We start from the raw sequence: 12,596 nt of genomic DNA, 5'->3' as shown, positions 1-12,596 counted from the left end.
ATTTTGATCTTATCACTTGCAATATTGCTTGGAATTTCCAATATATTCACATAAATATGATCTTTTTTATTCGTTCCTTTACTACTTTAATCATGTAGGTCGTCTGTGGAAAAAGACATTGTAGGACTGTCACTTCGATAAATTTTGTGGTGGCAAACCAACTAAATTAGATTTTTTCTATCCTCTTTGCTACTTACGGTTTTACAATTATTATTTTTAACATACAGGGGCTGTCTGGTGTTTTTTTTTAATGAATAAATAATGACGTATTTGGTAGTATTTATTGCTAGTTCTTTCTAATTCGTAATTTAGAAATTTATATAACTAATACATATATACGTTATGGTTATAATTTATATATTGTTTCATATAAAATAATATATAAACAACTAAATTCTTCGTAACTAGTCAACCACAATGCATAAGTTGTCTCATAATTGATCTCTACATGCTTGATTAAATATGTATGAGCAATACATGAAGCCCCCGATCATCCTCACTGCAAGGCCCATTCGGAAAATAGTCCTACCAATATAGTTTTCTCCATATAATAAAAATTTCCTAATTTGACACTATTTAAATTTAAAATAACCTTACAATACCATGAGAGGAGAGTGTTGTTTGCTAGTAATAAAATTTGTTTATTTTGAAATTCGACACTATCTAAATAAAAAGATAAACTACAATAAAGCGAGAGAAAAAAAGTGTAATTTGCAAACAAACCCACTAATTCCATGAGGCAGAGAGCGCTTTGATGAAGCCTGCACCCACTGGAAAAAAAGGTTGTTTGCAACAATGCCATGAGACATAAAGCCTTTCAATGAAGCCTACACCCTCTGGGGAAAAGGAACAATATACTAATAAGGGATCTTAAACAATCATATCTCTAACTAGCAATCAAACGACCTATTGAGGCTAAAAGATTGGTGCGTCGTCCTAGGCCAGATATAGATGAGCTAAAACAGGGAGCAGACAACAGTACTATATGTCTTTTGTATGAACAAGCAGATACTTGGACTTAACAAAATGCAGAACTAAGTAGAGAAGTTACCAACATGAAATAATTCCACAAGAATATACATTTGGAGGGCTAGTGCAAAATTCATTCACAAGTAACAGTTAATAGTTGGTACTCTTTCGAAGATCGATCGGAACTTGGTAGCTGAAAATTTTCTTACTCCAACCATATCATTATCTGAATTTCCTCCAAACTTCACATATGAAAATCATCGGCAATTCAAATCTTTCCACTACTTCAACCCTGACAGGTAATGATCATGTGCACTCCTCATATAAGTTGCTTACCATATTATCTCAATGTAGAGAAACTCCACAATGGATACTGAATGAACAATATGGTTAGAAGATGAAATCTACACTCTTCTATTGGTCAGATTAAAGCTTTACTATCTCCGTAGGGATGACATCCCTTTGGATTGATGATGTGATCTCTTGCTATGCATCCCACTGTCGCTCATACTCCCTTCCGCAAGATCATCATGTACCTCTGAGAACTCGTTCGTCCATGAGTTGAGCGGAACGACATAACTGTCATCCTTCGAGTTCCTCCTCCTCTCTTCATACCGTTTTACGTTTTCTGATATCTGATGGAAAGTCTTATTTATTCTAGCAATTCCCCTTTCAACTGGTTCGGCAACATGAGATACTGTGAACCTCATATCATCAATTATCTAAAAGATGTGATAACAGAAAACACATTAGTTACACAGTGGGAGAAAAACAAGAAGACGTAAAAGAATAAAAGAAGACGTCAAGGAATGGTAATCTTACTATTTCACCACTTCCGACAACTAAATCACGAACACTCTGGTGAAATTTTAGACGCTTCTCTCTCTCTTCCGGCCGAGAAATGCGTGCACGGGTAGATCTTTCACAGTCCCGAACTTCCTCTGGATCTGGAGCAGTGTCCAGAGCAGCATAATCTGACAGCACAGCTACATTCCTGACACATCTTTCCCCACGCTTATAAGGCTTTGCTGGGAAAACATAAAGATGCACCAGAGCAGCAATGCCCATCTGTTTTTACAAGAAAACATTAGGTAACTGTAATAAACAATTGCCTAACATCTGTGCACCAGACAATTCAAAACATCACACAGAGGAACATATGCAGCAACTGTTATCGTGTAAAAGGTTTTCCCTAATTTGAAATAACAGGTTAAAAAGCAAATCCGGTAAAACAATGCACCTTCTTAGGTTTGCATTTCTTACCCACCCAAGTAAATTTCTATCAGAAAGTAATTATAATGCTCATGAAGAGTCTGTTCCTACCATAGTGATACTCCACATTGCATACTAACCAGTCTTCTCTACTCAAACTTTGAGAAGAACTACTGCAACAACTTATAGCATAATTTGTCGCTTAATAGGATCAAACATTTCAAGGATTATTCCTAGGCTAAATACTTTTTGAGGGCTTACATTACTGCAAAATCTTATGGAATGAACTCTTTTTTATTAATATTTCTATCAGAAATTCGAACTGAAGTAACCCAATGTGGCAAACATAAAAATAGAGAGATGAGGGTTGTATAATTCCACTTTGAGCTTAAAACATATCATATTATGCAGCGACATGGTAAAGGCCCTATGTAGGAGTCAATTTTGATTTCTACCATATCATGACATTACCCGGTCTTTACTTACAGCAACGTCACCCTTCACATCATCTGTTAAATCATAAAACCTACACTTACCAGAACATCAAGTGATGACACTGGCAAGAACAAAGGCACAAATGCACTAACCATTACTATGGGCAGACAATTTCTAATTTTATGCTTCACAAGATTATAAATTACTTTTAAGCTAGCCTTCAAAGTGTTGTAAGTTTACCCTGCTGCGCAGTCCCTTACATTCCAACTATTTATTCATATCTTCATCTTCACTGCATTGGTGCTGCCTATCTTTGTTTCTTCCTGCCCAGTCACTCTCATTCATTTAACTCTAGCCTTTTCAGCTCCTCAACACTTCCCGTCTAAAAGTTGAAGAACTTCAGCAACATCTCATTTTTCCTCTCCAATCCCCTGGCTTGACCTTCTCACATAGTACAAGTGCCTCGTAGAAGCTCCCAAATTGCGCACCCCGTTCTCTACCCAATCTAAGGTAATTTTCCTTACCAATGTGGAAGCACTATTCAACCAAGAAGAGTATCTCAGGGCATAATTACACTTTTACTAGCCTCCATTTACTCAAAATTGTTGCCGCCCAGGTGGCTGCTATCCATTAGCTGCCTAAGTTTGGCTAGTCTTCTCAAGAGGAATCCCAGATTCAAAATCTCAGATTTAAACAGTCTAGACTCTAGAGAGCTCTTGCATAATCCATACATAAGTACATATACTGCATATGCATGTGTCTAATGCAGGACTACATTTATTTCCATGTAACCACGCCCTGATTCATGGGGACTTCACAAGTTCTACACCCAGGGTTTAGATGCCCCACCAAATTGACTTCTCTCGGCCAATGTTCTGGACTGTCGATAATTTTTGGGGTCAAGTAAAAGCACCATGTTTTGGCAATCTTTACCCGAGACTTCAATAATTCTATTCCTCCTATTAAATCTTCAAAAAATCTCCTTTCACTACTCGCGCAACTGATGTTTATTCTGCAATTTAAAATTTGAAATATGGCATTTTTAGACATAACTCATGACATCTTGGGCAGGAACTTTGATCTTTGAAATTCTTTGTCCAACTCTTTGCTACAATTGATCCTCAATCCAAAGGAATTAATTCATTTAATAAAAAGTCTCTACTACATGATTCAGATCCACCTTTTCCACTGACCTCAACTAGGGTTACAAAAGCTTCTTTTTTAAAAAAGGCATCTCCACCACTGTGGTTGGAATAGTAAATGTTATTCTCTCAGCTTCAATCTGACGGACAGACTTAGAGACCACCACATACAAATACAATACCACTAAAGGTGCACTATTAAGTATTGAGAAAAAAAGGGTGCACTCTGTCTTGTAATGGCATCAATCTCCAGAAATCCCCAGCATCTATCACCAACTACTCTAAACATGTTTTATGGTCAAAGGTGAATTGTGAAGTCTAACAACCTTATCTAAACATGCTTGGGTGTTGCAACATGTTTTGGGTGTTCATCTTATTGGTGAATTGTAGAAGTCCGCAACCACCAGCAATGAGCCACTTAATGATTATTCTGATACATATCACCCATGATATATTCTATAAGCTTCGACTTTGAAGTAATAGCTAGTGATTATCTCTTTTTTCCAGAAGCAACCCTCCACATTCTCTGCACCCATCTTCTTACTTCTGTGCAAGTCAACCTCTATTCTTTGATGTCTACCCAAGCCAGCAAAAATATTTGCAGTACTCTTCCCCAGGTTCCTGGCAAAGGATTCGCAGCTGCCTTGTTGCCTACTAATCAACTGATCAATCTCTATCTTAATCCTGGAATTATATCTTCCCGGCTAACTACGACCAAGCTCAGTTAAGTAAATCTCCAGGAAAATTGTCTGGCTCTTTCTCTTACTGAAAATACAAAGATTGTTGCAACATAATAATCATAAAATTTGCTCTTGTATCATCTGTATAAAGATTCTTCCTTTTCCTTCTGAACCAGACACATGATGCTTGTGATCTATAGCAAAATGTTGCGGTCAGTAGTCAGTACTGGTACAACTGTTGAAGTTTCTTCTTATTTCTACCCATGTATATCAAGACAATTTTTCTGATCAGTTGTCAAGGATTTCCTTCCTAAAAAAACAAGTTCCACACATGATCCCAGTCACAAGAATTAGCTATTTTTTATTTGCTTTTCTTGTAACTCTATCCCGTGTTTCCACAAGGGATTGCTATATCAATATCTTAATCTTTAGGGATATTAGTATATTTTAGTTCCTTTAATATTAAAACAAATCACATTATGGTCTAGCGACTCTGTTTGAGCACATTTAGCCTTCACTAATTGAAATATGCATCTTTTATCCTTCAGCACGTGTCTTCACAAATTTAATAAATTTATTGACTGTCCTGGATCACTTAAATACACTGAAGTTCATAGCCAGGACAGAGGTCCTCTGTTGGCAGAAGAAACTGATTTCTATTATGAGCCTCTGTTGGCACAAGAAATAGTGATCAAGCAATGACAACTGTAGAAACTGATTCAATAAACACAACTGACCTCAATACAGATGATATAATCCTGGATCCGTGTCTTCAACAGCTGCGCCAAAGAACCTTTGAATGTTCCAAATGACAAAAGAAAGGCAACAGCTATACCTTGCCACCACGTCAAGAATACAATTGACTTGAATACCAGAAACTTCGCCAATGGCTTAATCGGTGCTAATTTAATCTTGGTGACTGAATAAAACTGCACAAGGCAATATAAGGCCCACGTCTGGCTAAAATTAAGAACAACTGCCAAGTACGGATAGCTGCAAGAATTAACATTCAGATTAACATTGTGAAAAGCTTCTGCTTCACAACATATCCAATATATGACATAAAAAATTCAAATTGATCCAGAGGCTCGGCTAGAGATCTGCAGTAGAAGAGTCGCAAAATAGGTAGAAAAAATACTCCTATCTTGAAGTATCAAGGAAAACCTGGGTTGACTTACGCATATCCCCACTCAAATTTGCCTTCACCGTAGATGCCCAAAAGATGAAAAATCACAGCCAGCAAAGCACATATCATCTTAAGTATCATCTGGAAGGAAATCCTTAATTATTCAGTACATAGAAACTTGACGGAACTGTCACAATCCATAGCAAATTACTAGAGGGGCACATACATATTGCACTATCCCAATTTTTACTGCTTGATAGAAGTCAGAACCAAGATACCACTCCCTGATAAAGCAATTCAATGGGAAAGGATGTTCAACAACTCCATATGCATAGGCATCATCCAGCAGAGGCAAGCTGGAACTTACAAAACTTTGACTTTCCATAAATTCGATGGTGTTTTTCTCTCCACCTATGTCATGTAGCTCATATGAGAATCATCTTTAAAGAAAGGAACTTCTAAAAGAAAAGAAGCTAGCAAGTAGAGGAGTACGGAGAATTGAGAAAACCATACAACTCCATTGTGACATAAGATGCAAAAGCAACATGGATGGAACAATTTGGAAAAGTTGTGCGAATAATAAACACAATTATAGTATAGTTACTCTAGCAGACTCTAAGCTGGTAACTGAAGCACTTAAAATTTTCAAGGTGGGATTTTTCCAAGGGACAACTTAAAATAGGTGAAGAGGGCAACAACCTATGCCTGAAGACATACCTAAACAGGCTATCAGATACCTCTCGAAGCAATATAATGCAAAAGCCTCATAACAATCGCGTATGATCTCACAGTTGAATGCGGCATTTGAGTCCATTAAAGATAAGAACTGTCAGGTAAACGCAAAGAACTGGTCAATCATAAACATAAAGAAAGACAACATGATATTCTAAAATTTAGGGTGATGATAATACTGTAAAATTAGACATATAGGTTGTTGAAGATGCACCCAAGTCAATTTTAACTTAAAAGTACCACATTTTTACCCTTTACATCCATTCAATTTTTTTTATGACAAGGAAAAAACACCCTTTTCATCCATTCTTTTATGAAATTTTCTTTTTTTGGAACTTATGCTATGCTAGAGCATCTGTACCACCTCATATACTTTATCTGGTTCCTTTATCTAAGTTTTCTCCTGTTTAATTGGTAGTTTAACCATTTGTTAAGGCTTTCATTTGTATTTAGCTGAGTAAAGAGTACATGTTTCGTTCATCAGTTCTTTTTCATTTTTCATGAGAAATGAATCATGTGGCGATTGCTCAGAAATTATTGTGGACCAAAAAACAATATTAACCAACACTGAAATAAACAGGGAGCCATGAATTCTGTTCCTGAGGCATCATAAAATCCAAACTCGCCCACAAACATATCAAGTGTTCGCCGTAGGATTACAGGAAATGCAATGCAAAGACATAATCAAAGTCCCAGTAAGTTACCAACTGAATTTTTCTTTAATAAAAAATACTTAAATGCAGAACTGACAAAACCCTAAAGTGACTTGTATTTTCTTATCTTAGCCGTTCTTTTACTGTCTTTGTAAGCATATACTTTTGGTAGGTCGTATTTTCTCTGCTTGTCCATAGAGAGATTTATTTCAAATAATAATAATAATAACCGCCAATGTCTCAATATGTTTATGACAAACTTTAAAGATCACTTCCAAATAAACTGGAGAAAATGCTAGCATACAAGCTAAAGGTTCTCTTACCGATTCCACTGCATAAACAGGAACCATCAAGATCAGTCCAATCAAAAACTTCTGCTCCTGTGATGATAAATAATTCAGTCGTATCAGTTTCTCTAAGGCAATTTAGCTAAGCAATGGAACAACGACCAGGTGTCTGTACAAAAATAACAATACAAGCATGTATTCAATCAAGCACCACAAACTGATCCAAAAAGAAAAGATCAGCAGCCCATATGATCAAATGATGTATGCAAGTAAAAAATAACTTCAAGAAGATTGAGCAGGTGTAAGCAAAAACCTCAGGCTGCTTGTATGCAGCTAGATGCTCAACAATTAGATACATAGACAGGACAACAGCCACCAATACGAAAAAGCCAGCACTGTATACAGCCCAACTATAAACTGGAGATGATTCTGAAACTATCTTCAGCGACCACATTTTTCTAGAATTGCTTGATGATTCACCCAAAGTGATAGAAAATAGTAACGAGACTAAAATTCCCCTCCATCCCATTTTAAGATGCTGCTTCTCAGAATCTCTAGAAATATGGCCCACAATCAGGATGATTCAAAACTCAAGCACCAGCTTCCATGCCACCGAAGATAGAAATGATCACTTTAGCTTCCTTCCTAAATGAACTTATATAAGGCAGGTTGCCTTAGTTTCAACTAGTTTTCTCCAACAGAACCATGAACCAGACACGTGGGCATCAGAAGGATCCCGCATAATACTTCATATCCATAAAAAATTGATGGCAAATGAGGAGGATCAAATTCTTAATATTCGGCCTTCGGGAACCCTGCCACAGACATTTGAATGTAAGACGGAAAAACTTATGCATGACTACTACAATATTACCAATAAGATGATATGGGGGAAATGAAAGAAAAGAAGAAGGAATAACATCCTCAATCGCAATGTAAATAGTCTGAGCATGACATGTACTAGAGAGACAGGATCTTCATTTTAAATTTCTCTGCTTGCTAGATATTTTTATCAGCTTTCAGCTTCCAGAAAATCCCCTTATCTCATAGAGCCATGGGCAATAGAAAGGTGTAAACCAAGATCCACTTTTTAAAGTCAACATTTTACCAGATAACACAGATGCATCAGTTCTCTTTCCGTAATATAACGCCAACCATTATTAGCCATATATTGACACATCAATAAGCAAAGTCAAATGCAAATCTTTTCAGCATAACATGTTCAAGAAAAGCCAGTACTTGTGCTCTTTCCATGTTTTTACTTGCTAGGATGGCAACCAGGCTTTTGGATTATGAAAAATCTTTTACTTCATGAAGATGTGACAAACAAAAAGGACTAACCCTAAATCCCTTGTTTGAGGTTACTAATTAAGCAGATACGAGAAATACATCAGAGTTCAACCATACTATAGCTTCCATGCTGGCATACAACATACCTCCATTAAAGGACTTAGATGAAGTGCTGGAAGCTAAGGAGATGCAAAACAACGTTGTTGAATTTCAATGGAAGATCAAAAGATGCTTATCGTGAGAAGAGCGCAAGAAAACTATGGGGAAGAGTAGTCTACGTGTTACACGCGTTTCATGGTCCAAGACCAAGAGGAGGAAGATCAGGGCCCACATAGACCCCAAGGGAGCTGAAAATGAAGTCCACAATAGGTTGAGAATCACACCCAAAAGGTGGAATTCATACCCAAATTCGAGTGACTGGGTGTGAGTTTTTGGTGCAAAATTCGCACTTCTTTTCTTACTTTTTGTTAGGTAGTTTTGGAAAAAAAGCATGGTATTAATTTTACATGCTTTCCTAATTTATAAGTTTCCAAGTTCAAAATTTTCTTGTTAGGTTGTAATACTTATTGTTTCCATAAAAAGTAGGATTCCAGTCACATGCTATTTATGATAGCGTTGGACGATTTCCCCCTATAAATACAGTGGCGGATTATGTTCTCTTAGACAACAACATCCATAATATTCTTTTGAGAAGGTTAACTGGTATTATATACAAGAGAAGTACACCAATAGTGTGCTCCTGAAGTAATTTCATCAAAAGTATAAAGGAACAACATTCGTAATATTATTGAGTTTTCTTTTCTTTAAACCTTTCAGTATTGGTTACTTGAGTTTTTTCTTACAACCATACTACAATGATTCTTTTAAGAGATAAGATACTTTTTTGCTTGATATTTGTGGTTCTTACTAGATTAATTGAAGAAGGTAACTAGTCTTATATTAATTGTTGTCCTTAATATTCAGTTAGGGATCTAGATCACTTCATCTAAGTTCTTGAATTGAATCTACTAGTTAGGTTTACTACAATCAATTAGTGTTCTTTATTTAGCCTTATATTTATCATTATCCTTAATCCGCTAATTAGCTTTACCACAATTAGTTAGTGTTCTTAGTCATTACTTTGGAGATTCTGAAATTTATTCCTCGAATCTCGTCCATCTTATTTTTATAGTCTTTAATCTTTCTTATTTTTCGCTTCCTTATTATTTCCTTATTGTCTAATTGGAAACAACCTCTCTACTTACCCTTCCCAGTGGGATTTCATTAGATATGTTGTTGTCATTGTTCTTGCTGCGTTATTTTCTTGTTTTTATTTCAAGTAACCCTATTGATATCACTTAATATACCAACTAGCACTGTTAAACCAAATATTCACACATCAATCGACCAGGTGAAATGAGCACTCAAGAACTATCAATATTAAAATGTTTCACCTATCTTATCACAAATTAGATTATTCGTCCACGTGTAGAAGTCTCCTTAAGTTCGCAGGAGAGGAAAAAAAGATATAAACGGTGAATATGATACTCAAGGTTATACTAGATTTTATTATGCTTCAGAGAGCATCAGATCCAATTTTCTCTATTTAGATTCCAAGAACCTTAAGCTGCATACACATCATTATTCTTATTCCTCTCCTCTAGAAGTTCTCCTTGACAGTACAATCTACTATTTGAGTCATCCATGATCTATGAAAATCAAAATCCAGCTAGACGTACAACTCCACCACTACACCACAATGATCTTCAATGTTTTAAACTTCAAGACTTCTCATATTAAGGACTTCATAAAAACAAAAAACCCAGAATCAAGCAGGCTTGAGTACCTAAATGCTTTTTGACCCTAACGGATAAAAAGGAAATTGATAAGATCCTTATGTTCCAAGAAAGGTCTGATGATGAGTTTAAAAGAAAATAGTGTTCCATTTATTTTATTTTAGGGACACCAAGATAGCTATTCCACCTAATACCAAAATAGAACATATCGAGCCATAACTATGCATCTAGTTTCCAGTAAATGGGTTCAAGAACTCATTATGCACTTCACTATGTTTAAAACGTAGCCTTTACTGATCAAAAAGAGTGTATAACATAGTCCAACTATCCCAAATGACCATATGAATCAGAAACCCAAACAAAATAATCAAAAAGAATGTATAACATAGTCCAAACTATCCCAAATGACCATATCAGCCAGATAACCCAAACAAAGTAATAAAAAGAGTGTATAACATAGTCCAAACTATCCCAAATGACCATACGAGTCAGATAACCAAACAAAATAATAAAAGAGAATGTATAACACAGTCCAAACTATCCCAAATGACCATATGAGCCAGATATCCAAACAAAATAAAGAAGGAACATGGCTTTCTCCAGAATAGCTACGGATTAAAAAGCAAAACCACCATACATATAAAACCCACCACCTCTTTCGAAGCATCTTACATAAATTACACCTAAAAAGAAACCACTCCAACAATTAACAAACCAGCAGACAAGTAAATTCCACCTTTTTCGATTTCTATCACATAAACAAAGCTTTAAAAGCAAAAGGTGGAATTGCCACAGCATGGGCATTCCAACATTTCTATTGGCAAAAAGAGAGTTCCGAAGCACAAGCCCAGTAAAACCCCACAAACACCAATTAATTTTCTACTGAACAGCTTTCATCAATCACAAAATTCCCATACAAACTAATAACTAATCCCACCACCTTCTTCAAACTAAACCTAGAAAAAAAAACCATTCCAACAATTAACAAACCAGCAGAGAAGTAAATTCCACCTCTTAAAATTTCTCTCACATAAACTAAGTTTTAAAAGGAAAAAATGTAATTGCCAAAACACGAGCATTCCAATACATTTCTATTGGCAAAAGAAAGGAGTTATCCCACCGTTTCCAAGTACATAGCCAAGTAAAGCACCAATTAATTTTCTACCAAACAGCTTTCATCAATCACAAAACTACCATACAAAGTCATCGCTAATCCCACAACCTTCTTCGAATTCAAAAAAAAGTTCATCCGCAAACTGTAACCAAAAGTACAACAACAAAAAAAAAAAAGGAAAAGTTAGAACGAACCCTAGAAAGTGCAGCAAGAGTGTCGCGCAAGGGAAGCTACAACAATTCTTCAAAGCTCTCCCTGAATGAAAATTCAAAAACAACAACAACAACAACAAACAATGCCGTAAAACAGAAATCGTAAAGAGAAAGATGAATTGATCTAACAATTTTTCTCCAGAAAATTTGAATTGAATAGCTGCTGTTCTTCAAGAGTTGCGTATAGCATTTGCATATTATTTCTCGTTTTTAGCTTTGCTTCGGCAGTTGGGTTGGGCGAAAAATGAAATTCGAGAATACACTTATGAAACCAATGCAATTAAAGTGACAGCCCGGTGTATACTTTTTCTTATCACAGATTAGTATCTGACCGTTCAATTTAAGGGGACGATTGATCGAACGGTTTATAGTAAACTATGGGCAGTATCTTTAGCGTCACGTTGCAAATGCTTAATTTTTATAGGGATACGTGCTATAAACTGTCCACGTAAGCGTGATTGCATGGCCGTAGGGTAGTTTTTAAGGTTACACGTCATGATTATATTGTGATGTCACTTGTTTGTTTGATTGCTTAATTAGTAAGAATTACAATTGTGAGGCTTTTCTAAGCTAGCATTTGGCCATAGATTTTCAAATATTCTTGGCAAATATTATTTGAGTGAAAATTTGGATGAAATTTCACCAAATAAAATTTAGAAAATATATTTCATCTTTTTAGAAAAATATGATTTATACACACAAGTTTTAAAAACTATCAAAACTAACAAAAAGCTTATATTACAAGTCAATTGAATGTTAGTTACAACAATAACAAATAATGTCTATTACACTGAAGCAATGTGGTAATTTGGAGCGAGTGCAACAAGAATTATTTCATACATCGTGAAGTAGATAAAGTACATGACTTTGTTACCTAAAGCCAATTTTTAATAATTTTCATCAACAATCATATCATTATTTAATATTCACTAAATATTTCATCACTATTTTGGTGTTCATGTAAAAAAT

General features: G+C 35.6%; 1 protein-coding gene across 2 annotated transcripts; it reads right to left on the bottom strand.

The window, feature by feature from the left end:
* Positions 1 to 990: 990 nt before the first annotated feature.
* On the bottom strand, positions 991 to 11,880 carry LOC101264717 (protein LAZ1 homolog 1). Of its 2 annotated transcripts, none has more exons than XM_004237694.5 (9): positions 11,610 to 11,880; positions 7,550 to 8,051; positions 7,273 to 7,329; positions 6,282 to 6,390; positions 5,791 to 5,975; positions 5,617 to 5,705; positions 5,176 to 5,431; positions 1,792 to 2,037; positions 991 to 1,691 (listed from the first exon to the last, which is right to left on the bottom strand). In XM_004237694.5, exons 2-9 carry the CDS (start codon positions 7,763 to 7,765, stop codon positions 1,407 to 1,409), a joined length of 1,443 nt encoding a protein of 480 aa, XP_004237742.1. In that variant the 5' UTR covers positions 7,766 to 8,051; positions 11,610 to 11,880; the 3' UTR covers positions 991 to 1,406. The 2 variants fall into 2 exon arrangements, with proteins under 2 accessions (XP_004237742.1, XP_025886561.1); XM_026030776.2 differs by having other exon boundaries at positions 7,273 to 7,405; positions 11,610 to 11,861.
* Between the last annotated feature and the right edge of the window lie 716 nt (positions 11,881 to 12,596).

The sequence above is a fragment of the Solanum lycopersicum genome, chromosome 4, assembly GCF_036512215.1.
Source record: "Solanum lycopersicum chromosome 4, SLM_r2.1".
Taxonomy (NCBI): domain Eukaryota; kingdom Viridiplantae; phylum Streptophyta; class Magnoliopsida; order Solanales; family Solanaceae; genus Solanum; species Solanum lycopersicum.
Note: the sequence above shows the minus strand (reverse complement) of the source record. Positions and strands in the feature narration are given on the sequence as shown.

Excerpts from the sequence above, each read along its gene's own strand:
- LOC101264717 (XM_004237694.5), bottom strand. The coding sequence starts at position 7,765 with ATGGGATGGAGGGGAATTTTAGTCTCGTTACTATTTTCTATCACTTTG. Across the intron at positions 5,976-6,281 it reads GTATCTGATAGCCTGTTTAG|GTGGAGAGAAAAACACCATC; the intron begins GTATGTCTTCAG and ends TACATGACATAG. Across the intron at positions 1,692-1,791 it reads TTGTCGGAAGTGGTGAAATA|ATAATTGATGATATGAGGTT; the intron begins GTAAGATTACCA and ends CACATCTTTTAG.